This window comes from Apodemus sylvaticus, chromosome 17 (assembly GCF_947179515.1).
Source record: "Apodemus sylvaticus chromosome 17, mApoSyl1.1, whole genome shotgun sequence".
Classification (NCBI taxonomy): Eukaryota; Metazoa; Chordata; class Mammalia; order Rodentia; family Muridae; genus Apodemus; species Apodemus sylvaticus.
The window spans coordinates 1,729,069-1,752,282 of record NC_067488.1 but is presented as its reverse complement, the minus strand read 5'-3'; the positions used below and the strand labels follow the sequence as shown (position 1 = coordinate 1,752,282).

General features: G+C 40.7%; 1 protein-coding gene across 1 annotated transcript; it reads left to right on the top strand.

Annotated features, from left to right (window-relative positions):
* The first annotated feature begins 17,359 nt into the window (after positions 1-17,359).
* On the top strand, positions 17,360-22,805 carry Tspyl5 (TSPY like 5). Its single transcript, XM_052161334.1, has one exon. The coding sequence runs from the start codon at positions 17,419-17,421 to the stop codon at positions 18,646-18,648; it is 1,230 nt and encodes a 409-aa protein (XP_052017294.1). The 5' UTR covers positions 17,360-17,418; the 3' UTR covers positions 18,649-22,805.
* The last annotated feature ends 409 nt before the right edge of the window (positions 22,806-23,214 follow it).

Genomic DNA, 23,214 nt, shown 5'->3' with positions numbered 1-23,214 from the left:
TGGTTTTACCAGTTTGCAATCCCATGAGCAATGGAGGAGTGTTCCTCTTTCTCCACATCCTCTCCAGCATTTGCTGTCCCATGAGTTTTTGATCTTGACCATTCTGACTGGAGTAAGATGGAATCTCAGGGTTGTTTTTATTTGTATTTCCCTGATGGTTAAGGATGATGAACATTTCTTAAGGTGTTTCTCAGCCATCCAGTACTCCTCAGTTGAGAATTCTTTGTTTAGCTCATACCCCATTTTTGATAGGGTTATTTGGTTCTCTAGAGTCTAACTACTTGAGTTCTTTGTATGTATTGGATACTAGCCCTCTATCAGATGTAGGATTGGTAAAGATATTTTCCTAATCTATTAGTTGCCATTTTGTACTATTGACAGTGTCCTTTGCCTTATAGAAACTTTGCAATTTTATGAAGTTCCATTTGTCAATTTTTGATCTTAGAGCATAAGCTATTGCTGTTCTATTCAGAAAATTTTCTCCTGTGCCCATGTGTTCAAGGTTCTTCCCCACTTTCTCCTCTACAAGCTTCAGTGTATCTGGTCTTATGTGGAGGTCTTTGAGGGTTCATTTCTGAGTTTTCAGTTCTATTTCATTGATCTACTTGACTGTCCCTGTACCAATACCATGCAATTTTTATCACGATTGCTCTGTAGTAGAGCTTGAGGTCAGGGATGGTGATTCCAATAGAAGTTCTTTTATTGTTGAGAATAGTTTTTGCTATCCTTGGTTTTTTGTTATTCCAGATAAATTTGGAAATTGCTTTTTCTAACTCTGTGAGTTGGAATTTTGATGAGGATTGCAATGAATCTGTAGATTGCTTTTGGCCAGATTGTCATTTTTACTATATTAACCCTGCCAATGTATAAGCATGGGAGATCTTTCCATCTTCTGAGATCTTCTTCAATTTCTTTCTTCTGAGACGTAAAGTTCTTGTCATACAGATCTTTCACTTGATTTGTTAGAATCACAACAATGTATTTTATATTATTTGTGACCATTGTGAAAGGTGCCCTTTCCCTAATTTCTTTCTCAGCCTCTTTATCTTTTGAGTATAGGAAGGCTACTGATTTGTTTGAGTTAATTTTATATCCAGCCACTTTGTTGAAGTTGTTTAGGAGTTCTTTGGTAGAATTTTTGGGATCACTTAAGTATACTATCATATCATCTGCAAATAGTGATATTTTCACTTCTTCCTCTCCAATTTGAATCCCCTTAACCTCCTTTTGTTGTCTAATTGCTCTGGCTAGGACTTTGAACAGTATATTGAACAGGTAGGGAGAGAGTGGACAGCCTTGTCTTCTTCCTGACTTCAGTGGGATTGCTTCAAGTTTCTCTCTATTTAGTTTGATGTTGGCTACTGGTTTGCTGTATATTGCTTTTACTATGTTTAGGTATGGGCCCTGAATTACTGATCTTTCCAAGGCTTTTATCATAAAGAGGTATTGGATTTTGCCAAATGCTTTCTCGGTGTCTAATGAAATGATCATGTCTTTTTTTCTTTGAGTTTGTTTATATAGTAGATTACATTGATAGATTTCTATTTATTGAACCATACTTGCATCCCTAGGATGAAGCCTACTTGGTGGGTGATTGTTTTGATGTGTTCTTGGATTCGGTTGGCAAGAATTTTATTGAGTATTTTTGCATTGATATTCATAAGGGAAATTGGTCTATAGATCTCTTTCTTTGTTGGGTCTTTGTCTGGTTTTGGTATCTGAGTTTGTGCTTCATAAAATGGATTGGGTAGTGTTTCATCTGCTTGTATTTTGTAGAATAGTTTGAAAAGTATTGGTACTAGGTCTTCTTTGAAGGTCTGACAGAACTCTGCATTGAACCCATCTGGTCCTGGACTATTTTTTGTTGGGAGATTATTAATGACTGCTTCTATTTCTTTAGAGATTATAGAACTGTTTAGATCATTTATCTGATCCTGATTTAACTTTGGAACCTGGTATCTGTCTAGAAAGTTGTCCAATTCCTCTACATTTTTCACTTTTGTTGAGTATAGGCTTTTGTAGTAGAATCTGATGATTATTTTGGATTTCCTCAAAACAGCCATGGCTCACAGCTAATCCATAGAATGAGAATAGGGTCCCCAATGGAGCAGCTAGAGAGAGGACCCAAGGAGCCGAAAAGGTTTGCAGCTCCACTGGAGGAACTATAATATGTACCAATCGGTATCCCCAGAGCTCCCAAGGACTAAACCACCAACCAAAGATTACACATGGATGGTTTGATTATAAATGGGGACAATTAATGTTGTTGCTTGCTTCTTTATAAACTTTTATTTTGTTTTTAAAATTTATTTGAGTGATAGAAGGCAAGAAACAGGAGTGATGCTGTCATTACATTTCAATTCCCAGGGGCATTTTGCTACATCTCTGCTCTTCTCTCGGTGTATGCAAGGAAAGATGCTCAGGGACTTCCAGAGTCTCTAATGTTCACAAATCTGTGGAAGGCAGCTGGTGTCCACCATCATTTCCAGGACTGTTCTGCTGCAATGGGTTTCTTTAGCAGTATGCAGGGGCTTGGCATTAAAAGTCTATGTCTCTGAGAGAAGCATAAGTATCCTGTTGTTTCAAACTATAAATCATGCCCTTAACCATATAATTGCAAAATGGAATCAAAACATAGTTCTACTGCTTAATTTGCTTATATTCTCTGTAAAGTATAAGATTAACATGTGGAAGGAGTTTTTTCTACATGTTAGTCAGAGAAAGAAGATCTTTTTCCTTTCTTATTTGGGGCTTGTATTTCTGGGCTTTTTCCTACTCCCTCTTCCATAGATAGATAGATAGATAGATAGATAGATAGATAGATAGATTGATAGATAGATAGATAGATAGAAATAGAGATATAGACATAGACATATAGATATATAGATAGAGATATATAGATATATAGATAGAGATAGAGATAGATAGATATAGATATATAGATATAGATTAGATTTAAAGTTAGAAGAGCTCTGCACCTCAGAGGTATCCTGTTCTGAGTGATAAAAGGCAAGAAACAGGAGGGATGCTGACTTATTGAGCAGTGGCCCTAGAGAAACTTAAGGTTCCAGTTCTTGCATTTTCCACCCGTAGTATCTGAAATCTCAGCACTGGTCAGAGTGGTCTTGGGGTAGACTCCTGCTGTTTTATTTCAATTCAGAATTAGAGCTGGAAACTTTCACAAATTTACTGCCACACAAACTTACTGTATTTAATATTTTGTCTAAACATAGCTAGACACATTTTTTAGCTAGACATTTTATGAATTAGTTCTGAATCATGCCCACAACCAGATGGAGCTTGCTTTTTTTTCAAGGAAGACAAAGCATGAGGTTTGCTTGTCTAATTATGAAAAGCACTGGCCTGAGCAATTACTTAGTTGGTATTCTAATTGTCTTAATCTGTGAATCAGAGGGACCATATGGCCAATTTGATCAATTATACAGGTATTGATTAAGTTGAGGAAGAAAAAAAATGTACCCAAAGAGATATCATTAGTCACTCAGGCTGCTACTTACGTCAGAAGCCTATTAGTTGCTCTATAAACATTTGCAGATATAGTTAATGAGTACAGTTAAGGGGACAGATGTTGTTGAACTATCTAGAAAAGCCTTCATGCTGTAGGGCGGAGAAAACATTTGTGGAGTCCACATTATTCATGGTAAGAAACCAGGGGTAGCATGGAATCTTGTGTGTGGAAAGAAAACCTTTAAAAATAGAGGTCAGGGGTTGGAGAGATGGCTCATCCAGTTAAGAGCACTGACTGCTCTTCCAAAGGTCCTGAGTTCAAATCCCAGCAACCACATGGTGGCTCACAAGCATCCATAATGAGATCTGACACCCTCTTCTGGAGTGTCTGAAGACAATTACAGTGTTTTACATATATAATAAAAATAAGCAAATCTTTTTAAAAAAGAGTGAACTTTAGTAAAAATAGAGGTCATCTTTGAAATTAAAAATGTTCATGTAGAGAAACTTTACTTGGCAATAAATACTACTACTACTATGAATAGTAATGATGATAATAATAACAAATAATTTCTTCTACAAACTGTTCTCCAGGTAACAGCAAGTCCCCATCTGCTTTAATACCTAAGGCAGATCCCAGCTGTGACTCCAGCATCATATTTGTTTTCAAAGGCATCACTAGAGTCTCTTCTTTCAAGCAATTCAAATACTATCCAGACATTTGTTAATGATTGCATGTGAAATTTCAGAAGGGTGAGGGACAGGGCTGTGAGGGGGCATCTGTAAGCTGAACTGAGTTTAGTTTTCAGTGGATTTTACATAATGAGAAAGTCCTCAGGAAAATGGGTGATTTCTCTGCGGCAACAATCACATGGGACTGAGTGGTACCTGCCAGCCTGAGCCAGGATATCCCTGTGCTCACACTTTCCTAAGGTCATGTGATGGGCCTTTTTCTCCCTCTGACCCTGCCCTGGAACCCTGATCCTGGTAATCACCTCCTACACTGTAGAGAAACAGAAGCACAGAGGACCTCTGGTAGGCAGATGAAGTTTTAACTTCACCAGGACTCAGTCTTAATTGTAGTGGGGAGGTCTTGGTAGAAAACAGTTTAAAACAATAGTAATAACTTCTTCAGCCATAATTTTGTGAAGAATTCAAGGAAAGGAAAAGTGATGGAGTGAGCAGAGGAAAAGAGGGAAGAAATCACATATCTCTCAGCAAAGCTCTGTACCCCTCTGGCAGTAGGGGGCAGACAGAATGCTCTAGTCTATTCCTTGTGTGATGTCTACTACAGCTAACACCCAGGCTCCAGGCTCTTCTCAAGGTGAAAAACCATCACAGTGCATGCAGAGGCTAATTGTGTGTTCTTTAAAGTCTGTAACACTTTCCTTTGGTTTGATGATTTGGAATTTGGATCTGAACCACTATGGATTTACTTTTACTGAATGCTGTCCTGCTCACTAGTCTATAATGGTGAGACTTACAGGATATGGTCGATGGAGATGGAGATTGTTAGAATTTCACAAAGGCTTCTCATCTTACTGCTTAGTATTGCAAATGGTTGTGTCTTCTGTAAGAAGCTATTCTTGTCCTCCATCCCAAATAATAATACTAACATTATAAATGTCACTACCCACTGCATCCTCTTTCTATTATTGGATGAAAGTTTAGAATCAAGCTCACGGCATATCACTAGAAAGAAGATGAGTACAAATGGAATGGAGGTATTTGGGTTCTTCACATGTTGTTTATTCTGGATTTCCAAGCTCTTGAATTTCCTTTGTCTTTTGTTTACCTACTAACTTTTAAGGGCTTTTTCAAAAGTCTTACTACAGTGGGGTATTATACTGCAAAATGAATTACCAAAATGGGCATTCTAGAAGACAAGGAGTATCTTAAGTTAAATTAGCGCAAATAAACTAAAATGGAGCAATGAACCCCAAGCTTAATTGCAACATAAACTATTAAACCCCAAGATACTTGCCCATTAAATAAAATTCAGCATAATTACATCATTACACATTCTTCTATGTCTTTAATGTAAATTCCTAGTTCATTAGGGTCAGGGTGAAGTCTTCTAATGGGCTGTTTCACCTTCATTATTTTCAGGCTGGTATATAACATAGGTAGGTTACCAAACAGTTCATTCTCAGTCCTTGCCTCAAGACCTAACTCCATTCAGATTCCAGTCACTCTCTGCAGCAATGTGCTTCCTTCTGTACCAAGTGTGATTCATGCAAAATGTCTACGGATATGAGGGAGAGGTGATTTCATTATACCACTCTTTGCCAAAATTTCCTGGAGCCCAAGACACTGCAGGTCCAGATCCTGATGGAATGTTTTCCTTCTATCAACTTTTCAAGTAGTGATTTTACAACCTCACTTTCTTTTTTCCTATAGCACATTTCTGTACTACTAATTGATGTGTTGTAGTTGGGGAATGCCTTAGTTACCATACTATTGCTGTGATAAAACACTATGAATAAAGTGACTTATAAAAGGAGACATTTAACTGGGGGCTTGCTTACAGTTTCAGAGGGCTAGTCCATGAACATCATGGTAATAGACATTCAAGCATGGTGATGGATCAGTAGCTAAGAGCTAATATCCTAATCTTCAGAGGTTGGGGAAGGTGGAACTGGCCTGGTCTTTTGAAATTTAAAAACTCATAGGTGACTCCATGTGACACATATTCTCCAACTATGCACTCTCCCTAACAGCTAGACCAGCCAGGATCAAGTGTCCAAATATATGGATGCATGTAATAACATATACTATTTATGACTATAATACCAGCAAATACTTTTGAGCAACATAAAAGGAGATGAAAATGAAGACAGAACCATGTCTTATTGTTTGCTTGTTGTTGTTTTTTTTTTTTGCCATAGACATCACACAGCATTGATGACTGAGAAGAAATTTATTTAGGGTTTGGAAATTGTTCAGAGTTATTTACTGCAGAAATAGCTTTAGGGCAATTCAGGGAAAAGGTATTCAGCACTTATCCATAAGTTAAGTTTGGCTTTTATAACTTCTGATCTGCCTGGAGAAAATGCTTGCCTAGATGAGAAGAATTCAAGAACACAATAAATTAAAAAACAATCATTCATTAAAAGCAATAACCTTGCTAGGTCCGATAGTTCAGGCTTTTACTCCCAGTTATTCTGAAAGATGAGGCAGGAGGATCACAGGTTCAAGACCTGCCTGGTAGTACAGAACAAGTTCAAGGCTATTCTGGGCAATTTAGTGAGGCCTTTTATCTCAAGATAAAAAGTCAAAATGAAAGGACAAGGAATACAGATCAGTGGTAGAATGCTTAGATGGCACGCACAAGGCCTGGGACTTATTTATACCTAATACGCTATTGCCCTTATACCCTAATACCAATGAACAAATAAACAAAGTATGCTCAGTAAGTGAAGGTTTCGTGCTTACCCTTCTATGCTCAGTCTATACCCAACAAATGGGAGATTTTCTTGTAGAACGCTTAGTTTTGTTTGTGCAGTAAAATTTACTTGGAATATAATAGCTCTCGACATTTTCTGCCATGGTCGTGTTTTACAAGTCCTTCATTTCCAAAGATTTATTTTAAAAATTCATTCTTGCATGTGGGAGCGGTAGGGTATGTGTATGGGAGTGCAAGTGCCCATTGAGATCAGAAAGAGAAGTTGTATCTCAAGGAGCTGGCGTTACAGCTCTCATGAGCCCCTGATGTGGGTGAGCGGAGCTTATTCACGCTTAACTGCTGAGCCATCTTTTCAGCCTCTTTTAAGCCTTCTTTGAATAGTTTTTGATATTATAAAAAATATAAATAAATTAGATAGTGGGTATGGTCTAGACAATAACATTGTAGTAAGAATGCATTTTCATAATTGCAATATTTACACAATTGGGGTGAACTTAAATTGGCCATTCTAGTGGCCCAGATAGATATAAACCAAGTAGTCATTTGAAATGGTCTCTGTTTACTTCTTTTTATGACCCAAGGACTAAGAATTATCCATCTTGTCACTAATGAAAAGAACTGCTGTGTATCTCCTCTCTTTGCTGGTCTCTGCTGGGTTTATCTGAACCAACGGGTTTTTGAAATCTTTTAATTCCATGTATATATCAATGAGACATGTTCCCTACAGAGTTCTTTGTTGTTCTTTATTCTGAACCATCTGTGGCTACATTGCAAGACCCAATTAGCCTATCTGATCATAGCCAACCTTTATGCTTTCTTGGTTCACAGAATTTATGGCTGTTCTTCTTCCCTTTCAGGTTCTGAGAGGTGTGAATAGGGTCAGTCGTGGGCGTCAGGCCATTTCAGAAGCCCATTTGTTAATGTTCCCCCTTTGCCCCATCACACTTCTTTGGCTGTCCTTTATTGGTGGGAAGCCCTCAGGTAGAACTTGTTTGAACTCCATTTGCTGAGGATAATTTCTCCTTAATCTCACATCTTTGTCTTATTGAAGAAAAGGAATGGAGGGGGGTGTTGTTGGCTCCTCAAGAGTTAGGACCCCTAGAGGGCCACTGTGTGAATTGCTTTTTGGAGATTCTATTCCAGTTTGTCAGTCTCTGGATCTCCTCCAAGCTCTTTAACCTCAGATTGGATAAAGGTCTTTCTCTTTGTGCAATGAAGAAATGGCTCATAATTCACAACGTACTTTTCTTCTATTGTAAATGTTACAAATTCTATGCAATTGCAACTCAAGACAATTTATGATTTACCATATATGCACATACACATATTATTCTAGGTATAGGTTACTATTGCTATGATGAAACTCTGTGACAAAAAGCAAATTGGGGAAAAAAAAGTTTATTTGGCTTACACTTCTACATTCTTGTCCATTACTAAAGGCGTCAGGACAGGAATTCAAAAGCAGGGCAGGAACCTGGAGGTAGGAGCTGATGCAGAGGTCATGGAGGTGTGATGCTTGCTGACTTGTTTCCCATGGCTTGCTCAGCCAGGACCACCACCCACAATGGGCTGGGCCCTCCTCCCACATCGATTACTGATTGAAAAAATGTTCTACAGCTGCATCTTATGGAAGCATTTTCTCAGTTGACGTTCTCTCCTTTCAGATGACTCTAGCTTGTGTCAAGTTGTGATACAACTACCCATCACACACACATACACACACACACACACACACACACACACACACACAGAGAGAGAGAGAGAGAGAGACAGAGACAGAGACAGAGACAGAGACAGAGAGACAGAGAGATACATGGATTTTTTATGGCATAATAGCATTGAAGCATAAACATACATATATATATATAATATGTATATTCATATTTATATTCAATGCTATTATGCTTTTCCTTCTCCTGGTCTATTTTGGAATTCAAACTCGTACATTTAGTTTAAAATTCTCCACCCCCCCCCCAGGTATTTTCCCTTTTCTAGCCTAAAGAGCTTATTAAAATGTTGTTGTTACAGAATAAGAAAAGATTCCAAGAAAGAAAAACACACATGGAAATACTTTAAAATATTCTACAGCTGCTTACATGAATGAATTGAGATAAGTTTGGTGGTCTACTATGGATTTTAGCCTTTGGGGGATCTGAAAAATCTAGGCACATTGTTTAAGATTTTGAGATTAGATAGTTTGGATATTTACCATAAGAGGTTAAATTTGTTTCTCCTTTTCTTGGCTTTGAAAATATTCTCTTGGCACTGATTTCTTTTCCATGCCCTACTAGAATCTGGACGTTAGCTGGCAAAATTCCCCACAGCGTGCAGTACTCACTGCCATCTGACGGGGCTTGAAGTGTCCCTTTAGGGAAGAAGAGAAAAACTCCATTGCTAAAAATGTCAAGTCTGGCATCCTGAAACTCTGCTAGTGAGACTGTAGGAAATGTTGTTCCCTTGGCTTGAGAATAGATTGGAAGTCTGGGATGTCCCTGAAGAGTACTCTGCAACAAAAGGGACTTTTGGTCAAATGTACAGTTTAAAATGTTCCCATAGGTTGATTTAAGAATATAGCTTTTACCAATAGTTTTGCTTCTGTGGAGAAAAGGAGCTACTTTGAATTTAAAACATCAGTTATAAACTCTTTTTAAAAACTCTGCTTAAAGAAACAACCCTGAGATTCTACCTCACACCAGTCAGAATGGCTAAGATCAAAGATCTTAGGTGCTGGCAAGGATGTGGAGAAAGAGGAGCACTCCTCCACTGCTGGTAGGATTGCAAGCTGGTACAACTACTTTGGAAATCAGTTTGGCAGTTCCTCAGAAAACTGGACATAGTATTACCCGAGGAACCAGTTATACCACTCCTGGGCATATACCTAAAAGATTCTCCAGCATGTAATAAGGACACATGCTCTACTATGTTCATAGCAGCCTTATCTATAATAGCCAGAACCACCATATTCTCTCTGGTGACTGAGCAGGCAGGTATAGCCAGGAGCACAGGGAACACAGGAGTGCCAGAACAGCTGGGACAAGGTCAGTCCAGGCTGCTCCTGCACCCAGGATCTGGGCAGCTCCACTGCTGTCTGTGCACCTATCCTGCCAGGGAGAACTTCTCTGCAGGGAGTGATTTGATTCCCAGGTTTAGAGATGAGGCCACCATCTTCTCTCAGGTGACTGAGCAGGTGGGTGCAGCTAGGAGTGCAGGGAACACAGGAGTGCCATAATACCAGAGAGAGGGTCCATCCAGGCCCCACCTGTACCCAGGAGCTGGGAAGGGCCACAGCACTCTGTGGCAGGGGAGAGCCAGTCACCCAAGGGTGCTGAGATAGGCTTGCAGGCCCAAAGGAGAGACAAGTGCCAGGCAGAGACAGCAGGACCAACTAACCCCAGAGATAACCAGATGCTGAAAGGCAAGCATAGGGAAGTTACCAACAGAAATCAAGGCAACATGGCAGAATCCGAACCCAATTCTCCCACAACAGCAAGTCCATGATACCCCAATGCACAAGAAAAGCAAGATTTGGATTTAAAATCACAGCTCATGATGCTGATAGAAGGATTCACAAAGGACATAAATATCTCCCTTAAAGAAATACAGGAGAACACAAGTAAACAGGTAGAAGCCCTGAAAGAATACAGGAAAGCACAACCAAACAGATAAGGGAAATGAACAAAACTATCCAGGATCTAAAAATTGAGGTAGAAACAATAAAGAAATCACAAAGGGAATTAACTCTGGACTTAGAAATCCTAGGAAAGAAGTTAGGAGTCATGAATGCAACAACAGAATATAAGAGATAGAAGAGAGAATCTCAGATGTAGAAGATACCATAGAAACCATTGACAGTAAAAGAAAATGCAAAATGCAAAAAGCTCCTGACCCAAAACATCCAGAAAATCCAGGACACAATGGGAGACCAAACTTTAGGATTATAGGTATAGAAGAGAGTGAAGATTTCCACCTTAAAGGGTCAGTAAAAGTCTTCAACAAAATTATAGAAAACTTCCCTAACCTAAAGAAAGAGATGCCCATGAACATACAAGAAGCCTACAGAACTGCAAATAGATTGAACTACAAAAGAAATTCCTCCCATCATATAATAATTAAGACACCAAATGCACTTAAGAAAGAAAGAATATTAAAATCAGTAAGGAAAAGAAAAAAAAAAGCACTAAGGGAAAAAGGTCAAGTAACTTATAAAGGCAGACCTATCAGAATTACACCAGACTTCTTGCCAGAGATTATGAAAGCCAGAACATCCTGGACAGATGTCATACAGACCCTATGGGCACACAAATGACAACCCAGGCTAGTATACCCAGAAAACCTCTCAATTACCATGGATGGAGAAACCAAGGTATTCCATGACAAAAAACAAATTTACACAATACCTTTCCAGAAATCCAGCACTTCAAAGGAAAATGAATGGAAAACACCAACAAAAGGAGGGAAACTACACACTTGAAAAAGCAAGAAATTAATCTTTTTTTAACAAACCAAAAAGAAGAGAGCCACACAAACATAACTCTACCTCTAATAACAAAAATAACAGGAAGCAACAACCACTTCTCCTTAATATCTCTTAATATCAATAGACTCAGTTCTCCAATAAAAAGACATAGTCTAACAGAATAGGTACATAAACAGGACCCAACATTTTGTTGCATACAGGAAACCCACCTCAGGCACAATGACAGACACTACCTCAGAGTAAAAAGTTGGAAAATAATTTTCCAAACAAATGTTCCAAGAAACAAGCTTGTATCGCCATCCAAATATCAGATAAAATTGACCTTAAAACTAAAGTAATCAAAAAGTTAAAGGAGGACACTTAATACTCATCAAAGGAAAAATCTAATAAGATGAACTCTCAGTTCTGAACATATATGCTCCAAATACAAGGGCACCTACATTAATAAAAGAAACTTTACTAAATCTCAAAGCACACATATACCTCACAAAATAATTTTGGGAGACTTCAACACTCCACACTTATCAATGGACAGATCAGCAAAATACAAACTAAACAGAGAAACAGTGAAACTAACTGAAGGTATGAATCAAAAGGATTTAACAGATATCTATAGAACATTTTATCCTAAAACAAAAGAATATACTTTCTTCTCAGAAACTCATGGTACATTCTCTAAAACTGACCATATACTTGGTCACAAAACAGACCTTAGTGGACATAAGAAGATAGAAATAATTCCATGCACCCTATCAGATTGCCACGGACTAAGGCTGGTCTTCAATAACAACAAAAACAACAGAAATCTCACATACACGTGGAACCTTAACAAAATTCTACTCAACGATAACTTGGTCAAGGAAGAAATAAAGAAAGCAATTAAAGATGTTTTTGAATTTAGTGAAAATAAAGGTAAAACATACCCAAATGTATGGGAAACAATGAAAGCAGTGCTAAGAGGAAAACTCATAGCTCTGAGCATCTTCAAAAAGAAACTGTAAAGAGCATACATTAACAGCTTAACAACATAGCTGAAGGCTCTAGAACAAATAAAAGCAAATACACCCAAGAAGAGTAGACAGCAGGAAATAATCAAACTCAGGGCTGAAATCAACCAAGTAGAAACAAAAAGAACTATACAAAGAATCATCAAAACCAGGAGCTGGTTCTTCGAGGGGAAAAAAAAAACCAACAAGATAGATAAACCCTTAGCCAAGCTAACCAGAGGGCACAGAGACAGTATCCAAATCAGCAAAATCAGAAATGAAAAGGGAGACATAAAAAACAGATACTGAGGAAATCCAAAAAAATCATCAGATCCTACTACAAAAACCTATATTTAACAAAAGTGGGAAAACTAGATGAAATGGACAATTTTCTAGACAGACACCAGGTACCAAAGTTAAATCAGTATAAGATAAATGGTCTAAACAATCCCATTACCCCTAAAGAAATAGAAACAGTCATCAATAGTCTCCCAACCAAATAAATAAATAAATAAATAAATAAATAAATAAATAAATAAATAAAAAGCCCAGGACCAGATGGTTTCAATGCAGAGTTATGTCAGATTTTCAAAGAAGAACTAATACCAACACTCTTCAAATTATTCCACAAAATACAAAAAGACGGAACACTACCCAATTTGTTTTATGAAGCCACAATTACTGATATCTAAACCACACAAAGACCCAAGAAAGAAAGAGAACTATAGACCAATTTCCCTTATGAATATCAATGCAAAATTATTTAATAAAATTGTTGCCAACCGAATCCAAGAACACATCCAACATGAGCAACTAGGCTTCATCCCAGGATGAAGGGAGGGTTCAATAAATGGAAATCCATCAATGTAATCCACTATATAAACAAACTCAAAGGAAAAGAGCACATTTCATTAGAAGCCAAGAAAGCATTTTACAAAATCCAATACCTCTTCATGATAAAAGCCTTGGAAAGATCAGTAATTCAGGGCCCATACCTAAACATAGTAAAAGCAATATACAGCAAACCAGTTGCCAACATCAAACTAAATAGAGAGAAACTTGAAGCAGTCCCACTGAAATCAGCAAGGAGACAAGGCTGTCCACTCTCTCCCTACCTGTTCAATATACTGTTCAAAGTCCTAGCCAGAGCAATTAGACAACAAAAAGAGGTTAAAGGGATTCAAATTGGAGAGGAAGAAGTGAAAATATCACTATTTTCAGATGATGTGATCTTATACTTAAGTGACCCCCAAAATTCCACCAAAGAACTCCTAAACCTGATAAACAACTTCAACAAAGTGGCTGGATATAAAATTAACTCAAACAAATCAGTAGCCTTCCTATACTCAAAGGATAAAGAGGCTGAGAAAGAAATTAGGGAAAGGACACCTTTCACAATAGTTACAAATAATATAAAATACCTTGTTGTGATTCTAACGAATTAAGTGAAAGATCTGTATGACAAGAACTTCAAGTCTCAGAAGAAAGAAATTGAAGATCTCAGAAGATGAAAAGATCTCCCATGCTCATGAATTGGCAGGGCTAATATAGTAAAAATGGCCATCTTGCCTAAAGCAATCTACAGATTCAATGCAATCCCCATCAAAATTCCAACTCAATTCTTCATAGAGTTAGAAAGAGTAATTTTTTTTTTCGAGACAGGGTTTCTCTGTGTAGTCCTGTCTGTAGACCAGGCTGGCCTCAAATTCAGAAATCCACCTGCCTCTGCCTCCCAAGTGCTGGGATTACAGGCGTGTGCCACCACACCCAGCCAAAATTTTCAAATTTATCTGGAATAACTAAAAATCCAGGATAGCGAAAACTATTCTCAACAATGGAAGAACTTCTGGAGGAAGTACCATTCCTGACTTCAAGCTCTACTACAGAGAAATAGTGATAAAAAGTGAGTGGAATTGGTACAGAGAAAGGTAGGAAGTTCAATGGAATAGAATTGAAGACCCAGAAATGAACCCTCACACCTATGTTCACTTGATCTTTGACAAAGGAGCTAAAACCATCTAGTGGAAAAAAGATAGCCTTTTCAACAAATGGTGCTAGTTCAACTGGCAGCCAACATGTAGAAGGATGCAAATCGATCCATTCTTATCTCCTTGTACAAAGCTCAAATTCAAGTGGATCAAGGACCTCCACACAAAACTAGATACACTGAATCTAATAGAAGAGAGAGTGGGGAAAAACCTGGAGCACATGGCTATAGGGGGAAACTTCCTGAATAACACCACTAGCTTATACTCTAAGATCAAGAATTGACAAATGGGACCTTATAAAATTGCAAAGCTTCTGTAAGGCAAAGGACACTGTCAATAGAACAAAACAGCAACCAACAGATTAGGAAAATATCTTTACTAATCCTACATCTGATAGAGTGCTAGTATCCAATATATACAAAGAGTTCAAGAAGGTAGACTCCAGAAAACCAATAATACTATTAAAATTGGGGTATAGAGCTAAACAAATAATTCTCAACTGAAGATACTGGATGGTTGAGAAGCACCTAAAGAAATGTTCATCATCTTTAATCATCAGGGAAATGCAAATCAAAACAACCCTGAGATTCCACCTCACAACAGTAAGAATGGCCAAAATAAAAAAAAACTCAGGGGTCAGCAAATGCTGGAGAGGATGTGGAGAAAGAGGAACACTCCTCCCTTGCTGGTGGGATTGCAAGCTAGTACAACCACTCTGGGAATCTGTTTGGTGGTTCCTCAGAAAACTGGACATATCACTACCAGAGGACCCAGCTCTACCACTCCTGGGCAGAGGAGAAACCAGAGGGGAAACCAGGAAAGGGGATAAAATTTGAAATGTAAATGAAGAAAATATCTAATAAAAAACTCTTCTTAAGTTGATATAGAAGTGCCATTTATATGCAGAGCCTGGAGATACAGTGAACGTAAAAATGGGCCCCTGATATGGCTCAGCTGTGCTATCCTGACACTTGAGTTCAATCCATAGAACACACATAAACACAAACACACAAACAACAATACCAGAAACTCAATGTAGTGGCTTTCCTGCATCTGCAATCTCAGTATGCCTGTGGTGAAACAGGAGGCAGAGACAGGCAATATGTCCAGAAACTCTAGCAAGACAGCATAGAGTACACAGAACAAAAACAATAAGAAAGACTCAGTCAACAAAGCAGAAGGAGGGAACTTACTCCCCCAGATTGTCTTCTGACTTCCACACCTGCACTGTGTTACAATTACACTAACACACACACACACACACCAGATAAACAAATGTATATACTTTAAGGATTATATATAAAAACCCCAAACTACTGGCAGAGTGTAGCAGAGTGAAGTTTATAGGTATCATGGGGGACAAAAAGAAATCATAAATGGAAAAGAGTTGACAATTTCAAATATGATGGCTTTAACTGTGAGAAATGTAAGTATAAAGGGGCTCAGATCACGTGTGGGAGACTAAGCATTTAAAGAAGAAGAAAGCAACAGCACAAAGTTTCTGAGGCAGGAGGCCAGAGTATTAAAGAAGGTATAGGACAGAAGGTTAGAGAGGAAACCTGTTAGAGCTGGAGACTTGCAGGCGACTGCAGGTCTTTTGAGAAAGTTAGGACTCACATGTATTCGGTTGGTTTAAACTAGTTCCAGAGCACCCTCCCTTATCCCAGCTTCTACACTTAAAATTTAATGTGTATAAAAGATGCCAGAGAGCTTGTTAACATTCGTTTCTGATCTAGTAATTCCGAATCTTGAGCATACATATCCTGCCCAACGGCTGGGCTTACTTCTCTATTCTTCACTGCGAGGATGTTGCAGTGTTTGAACCTGGAATGTACACTTAGAATGTTTCTCTTCACACTGGCCATGGATTCTCTCAGTACTCATTTTCCTGTAGCCCGGCTCTAGAATCTGAGGTTTCTCTAGGAGTGCCAAGGCAGGTTGTCCGGCTGCTTCTCTGTAGGCTATGAAAAGTTTCTAGGGCTACCTTCCCAACTACTCCTGTAAACCCTCTGCCTCAAAAACCTCACCTGGAAATCCTCCTCTACTCCTAGAATGGCATTTTTGTTCTATGGGTGTCCTATCCCAATTATAGGAGCTTGGACTCAGGACTGTTATTTCTGGCTGTGGACTGGGATTCGCAGTGCAACTAACTCTATGTAGGCCTGAGGCAGCTGGAGGACTTGGGCCTAGGCAGAGAGTTTGGAATCTGTCAACAAGCTGAACAGCTTTTCTTAGGAGTCACCACAGCCATTTGCAAAGGGCCAACAGATTTTGGTAACATAGGCCAAGGCTGCTTCTCCTTAGCTGTATAGTCTCTGGACTGTTCCTTATTATTCCTCTCCTTCTCTCCTCCAGCTCTTCCTCTTCCTCACTAAGGATTGAATCCAGAACTTCCTACATGCTGAGAAACTGTTTTATCACAGTAACACACAGAAATGTAAGACCAGCCTTCAGTTGCAGTTTTATCAGGAAACCGGGAACAAGAATACCTCCTTCACGAACAGAGATAATGCAAAAAAAAGTATTCAGTAAAATGCCTTGTGTGTATAATTATACAATATAATTGTTGTTGTTGTTGTTACTTTTTATTCTTTCTAAGTCATTTTAGATAAGCATTATAGTTCTGGCGTTCACATTCCCTAGAGGTGAATTGCTGGGACAAATCTTACAATAGAATAATTATATGATGAGACAGAAATGTCGACAACCAATTAATTATGAGAGATGTCACAGAAAATAACAGAAGAGGAAAAATATTTAGAAAATTGATGGAGATTGGTAGTGGGTGCCTTCACAGTACCACTGTAAGGGCACTGGCTCTGTCTTATGGCTCTGTCATGCCTGGGGACATGCTTGCTATCAGTGGTAGAAGATGAGTCAGCAACACTACCAAGGCCAAGTACAAGTGGAAACTAACTTTCTAACAGCAAAATAAGACTAAGGGGTGAGAGTGGGCTGGTGCGCAGCCGCTGCGCGGAGCCAATCACTAGGCACACTGGGTCCTGACGTGGTGACGTCATGGTTGCCATGGAGAGGCCAGCTCCGTAGAGACCCCGGGCTGGTAGCGGCTTGGAAACCTTGTCGTCTGGCACCATGAGCGGCCGTAGTAGGGGTCGAAGGTCTTCCCGCGCCAAAGGCCGGGGCAAGGGTCGGGCCAGAGCTCGGGTCCGGGCCCCTGCCGAAGACGCCTGGAACGACGAAAAGCGGCCTCAGAGCCCGCTGCTCGGGGAGGACGCCGAGGCCGCGCAGGTGCAGGCCGGCGCTGCTCAGGGAGGCGCGGAGCCAGCCGAGCCCCGGGAAGAGGCGGCCTGCCGCCTCCCGCTGGACTGCGGCCTGACGCTGCGGGCACGGGCTGCAGGCGAGCGCGAGCGCGAGCGCGAGCTGCCGGTCCCAGATCCGGACCTGGAGAGGGCCACAGCCCTCGCCGAGCGCCTGACCAGCGACACCAACTTCTTGGGAACCGTGGGGGCCTTGGCGAAGCTGCGACGCGGTTCCCGCATTGGAAATCGGCGAGTCCCCGGGAGGAAGGCCCCAGACACTCGGAGCGCCGCGGGAAGGAGATCTCAGGCCACAGTCAGTGGGAAGCCAAAGATGCCATGCGCCGCTGCTCCCGTGGGGGAGGAAAAAAAGGTGACAGAGAAGCATGCTGGGTTAGGGTCCCCTGTGACAGTAGGCAGCATGGATACCCTGGAGACGGTCCAGCTAAAGCTAGAGACCATGAATGCGCAGGCTGACAGGGCATATCTCAGGCTTTCCCGCAAGTTTGGCCAGTTGCGACTTCACCACTTAGAGCGCAGGAACCTTCTCATCCAGAGCATCCCTGGCTTCTGGGGGCAAGCATTTCAGAACCACCCCCAGCTGTCGTCTTTTCTGAATTCCAAAGATAAGGAGGTATTGAGCTATTTGAATAGACTGGAGGTGGAAGAGCTTGGCCTTGCCAGATTGGGCTACAAAATCAAGTTCTACTTTGGCCGAAATCCCTATTTCCAAAATAAGGTGCTCATCAAGGAATATGGGTGTGGTCCATCCGGTCAAGTAGTGTCTCGCTCAGCTCCAATCCAGTGGCTCCCAGGTCATGATCTACAGTCCCTAAGCAAGGAAAACCCAGAAAACAACGGTAGCTTCTTTGGGTGGTTTTCAAACCACAGTTCTATTGAGTCTGACAAGATTGTTGAGATAATCAACGAAGACCTGTGGCCTAATCCTCTACAGTACTACCTGATCAGTGAAGAAGCCCGTGGAGAGAAAGGAAAGGAAGAAAGGTCAGGTCCTGCAAAACAGCCAGCACGGAGCCCTGAGCCTGCAGGGAGGCAGCCCAACTGACCGGGCACAGATCTGCCCACCACTTCCTGTTGGGCTGACCACGTGGGTTTGGTTGTCTGCCTTCAAATGTGACATTTGTGATAATCTTTGCTTCTCCATGGCCTCACCTTGTCACAGCAGTGTTGCGTGTGTGACAGCCTGACTGTCTGTGAATCAGTCACTTGTGATATATGCAGCTTTTCTCTACCGTATCCAGCCCCTGTTCTTAGCCCTGGCCTTTCCCACTTCTCTTCCACGTGGACATTCTGAGTCCTTGTCCAGATGGATATTCAAGCTATGCTGCTTCGTGGCCAGTCACTGGGCTTTGTGTCCATTTTAGCCATGCATGTTATCAATGGCAAGATTTTCCATTGCCATCACAAAATGAAGCCAGTGCTTTTATTCTGTGGCTATAGAGACACCAATCAAGGTTCTTCATATTTTGTTTCCAACTTCAGCCTAGGGTCCAGCAAACCATTGGGTGTGGATGAAGACAAGGGAAAACAGGAGTATGTTCTGTTCACATCGTACGTCACTAGTGAACTGTCATCAGAATTGGCCATGCCTGGTTGCAGTCAGTCCATTCACTTTTTGGCTAAGTCAAGGTTATTGGCTCCAACTTGTTTATCAAAGACCTCAAGAACTGCCTATGGACCCAGGCACCTTCCCAGTGCATGAGCTACAAACCTACCTTCTGCAGACTTTAGGAAACCTACTGGTTGTCAGACTGGTGGGCAGCCTGGCATTTATGAACATTTGCTTGTTGCTATCATGTTGTGAGTCCTGAGAAAGGTAGGGCCTTGGGCCACACCTTTATCAACTGGATATCTGTGCCATTTTTCTGATTCCTGATTCCTGATTCCTGGGACAAGAAGGAATGCCGAGGAAGAGAGACTTCATTTCTATACCTGTGTTTACATCACACCTCATTCAGCTTAGTGTCCTTCCCTATCAGCCTACCTCTGGACTTCCTGCTTCCCACTTCCTACTTCCTATTCTCCTTATGAACCCTCTCCCAGCCTTTTAAAATAGCATCCCAGCGCAGACAAAAGAATCCTCAGCTAGACTTTTCTACATACAGCTAGGAAGGCAGAAAGGGGCTTCCTTTGCCCACTCCTGAAGTAGGCTAAAATAGGATGAAGAAGACCCAGAAGGCCTCAAGAGAGTCTGTGGTCAGACATAGGTCCTGCATCTTGGGCTTGTTCTATAGTTCTAAAGTTGTATGTATCTGCTAGAATTAGAAACCCTAAGGCAGCAGTGTTGTGATCTCTTCTTGTGTCTTCTGTCTGTTCCCTTTTAGGACCTAGGGGCTGCTTCCTTTTGTCTCATTTGATATCCGCCTGGGTCCCAGCCCACCCCCCACCCCCCACCCCCCGCCTGGGTCCCAGCCCCCAGCTTTCCTGCTCAGTGGTACTTTGCTGTCTTTGCTTCTCAACCCAAATGTACTCACTGTGGGAGAATCCCAAGGTGTTCCTGAGGACAGGACAGGCAGGACCTGTTTTAGATATTTCTGGTAAGTGTGCAGGCTGAGCTGGACCCCTCTCTTCCAAGGTTTGTCTGTATCCTGACTGATCTTCTGTGGAAAGTAGAACTCTGTAAGCAGCCACCATTCTAGTATGGAGGACTTCATTCTAACTTTGACTCAGTGGTAAGGAGTTAATAGGCAAGGGAATCAGGGCAAGATAGGTATGAGCCTGGTATTGAGTGGGTCAGTAAAAACTTGATAGAAATGCCTTGTGAAGCTGCAGAGATAGTGATCCTGTCTCTCAGTGATGAAGGTGACAGAAGAGACCTTACTCAGGGTTGGGAAGGGAGAGTTAAAGGGGTTGTCGGTAAACAAGATGCCTGCACAAGGATGGATTCAGAGTTCTGGGCAATCTCCATCCAGAAGTAGTGTTACTATATTGGGTAGAAGGTGCATCCTAATGTGTGTAAGATTATGCTAAATGCTGTCTCTTTGGCCTCTAAGATTTTAGCCCTTTTTGTATTTTTGCCTAATGAGGAAAAAAGCTGTATAACTTGCTTTTGCTCTCTATTATGTAAATTTCCAAAAATAGGAGTGAAGATAGTGGTCCCTGGACCCTGTGTACCTTCTGCCTAGAAGCAACGAGTAACCTAGTGTCATCTGTAGCTTCTTCCTCCTGCATTTTTAGTGAGAGACCACGTGCATATACCAGTGCTTCTGGATCTGCTTTGGGAGACTGGGGCATTGGGATAAGATGTGCACTCTCATGGTCACAGTAAGTCCATTAATGTCAATTCTGTGTGAATTTATGATTTTTCCAGAAGTAGGACTCATAAATGAGTCTTAATTAGTGGAACTCAAAGGAGAATTGATGAGGATATTCTACTCTCTGCCGTAGTTACAAAAGAAGAGACCATTCTGTTGTAAATCTTCCTATGACCCTGATGTAAGGTACTTGAAATGAAACCTTTTCTCCCATGTAACATAGAGACTTGCATGGACTGTTAGGATTGCTGTGTTCTGTGAAAATAATCAAATCCAGCATAATATTCTCACTGGTTATTGTAGCTGATAATTTGATATCCTGGTAATAATGTGATTATTTCCCTGTTCCTAAGTGGCATAAATACTTGCAAGTATGCATGTACAATGGAAAAAAATAAAAAATTCTTGCATCACTGTTCTATTTAATATTGCAAAGTAGGAATTGGAGGGCTGTGAGGCAGGGGCTGAGCAGAGGCAAAGAGCGAGGGGTGTGTGCTGGCCTAGGTAAGCAGAGCCCAGGCCTCAGGCCTCTGTGACAAGTTACACAAGAATACTTAAATTCCTGCTCCCCAGACGGGGCCCAAAGCCTGACATTTTGTGTGGCTCTAGAGGAAGTAAGTAGTCTTGTTTATAATGAGTTTTCCAGGCACTTCTAATGGGAATTCAATATTTCTAACATCTTGTGAATTTGAATTATGTAGAGAATCCTGCTAGGTGGATTTTGACTTAGGAGTCAGCAGAACCAGGACATATAACAAGCTTCCAGGTGATTAATTGCTGGTGGCATAAGGACTGCAATTTGAGTTGCAACTAAGGTGATTCTAGAAGCCCTTCAAAGAACTAATAAAAAAAAAACAGATAAAAAAATTTTTAAGTCCATTCAAAATAGAGTAATAGTGTTCAACTGTGGTTGTATATTAGAGTTAAAAGGGAGATTTTGAAAAGTACCTCTCTTAGCTTCACACAAAGGCTAAGTGAGAATAAGGAAAGAGATTGGCACAGTCACAAGTGACTCCAAAGCTTTCCAGGTAACTCAACATACTGTTTCAGAGTCAGGCTCTCTGACGCCTCTCCTCTCACATCCAGAGGAAGGAAAATCTCCATCTGAAGCCATCCTCAGTGATGGCCAAACACCATAGAAAATAATTAGAAAAGGAGCTTGGTTTTTAACTGACAAGAAAGTGGCCTTAGGAGCTGGCATGGGGGCTCCCTAGGGAAAGGTTCTTGCTATACCTGAAGTGTGATCCATGGGACCCACATAGGCGAAGCAGTGAACCAACTCCTGCAAGTTGTCCTCTGACTTTCACATGCATGCCACCGTGAGCCCATCCCCCATACGGTAAATACAAATGTGATGAAGAGATAAACTTATATGAAGGTTAAGATGCTGCGTACACGGAAAGGCAGTGTGTGGCACACAGAAGGTGTTGCAGTGTTGGATGAACAAATAAACGTGGGTAAATGTACTAAGTGTGTTCATTGTTTCATATGTACTGCTATATTAGTTTTCTTCCTGCACAAAGTACCACAGACTAGAGGCTACAAAGCTAAAGGAAGTAATCCCTTAGTTCTGAAATCCAGATGCTCAAGATTAAGGGTTGCCAGGCTTTCTTTGGAGGGCATCAGATAGATTTCTTTGTGTCTTCACATGGCCTTTTTGGTATGTCTTATGTCATAACTCATCTTCCTCGGAAGCAAGCCATATATAACTGCGGTCCACCCCAGTGACTTTAAATTCCATTACCCTTTTAAAAAAATAGTCGGTAGATAGTCTGAGGTGCTGGGAATTTGGTCGTCTGTGTGAATGTGGTAGTGGTAGAAGAACATTATCTAGTTGACACCGTTGTACAATGTACATGTTTTGCATAGTATCCAAGGCTTCTTATCTTGTTCCAGGTACTTTTACAGAAACCTTATGGGGTTTAGCGTAATTCTTTCCATACTTTTATAAGGTATAAGGAAATAGGATAAAAAGAAAGCTTAGAAAATAATTTGGGTCAGATCCCAGCATTAAACAGTCTGGTTGAAAAAGCCATACCCATTCTTACAGCTCTTAAATGTAAGTTAGTTACCAGAATACATTCTCGCCCATTTCCAACTACTTATAGAGACAGACTTGTGAGCAAAATTATTTTCTAGTATAAGGATGACCATCACCCACCCTAATGCTCAGAGACCTTATGAGATGAGGAGCTAGTGCCTGGACAGGAAGTTGAGCAGGCTGTGTGTAGGTTAGGGGCAACAACTCTGGGGCTCTAGCTGACTGTTTACTTAGGAAAATGCAGGCCTCTGGTAGCTATGTCTCCAAAGAGAAGTGGGAATGAAAATCTGTATGCAGATTTCCTATACTTGAATAT

What these genes read in the sequence shown, in the direction of transcription:
- Tspyl5 (XM_052161334.1), top strand. Translation starts at nt 17,419, where the DNA reads ATGAGCGGCCGTAGTAGGGGTCGAAGGTCTTCCCGCGCCAAAGGCCGG.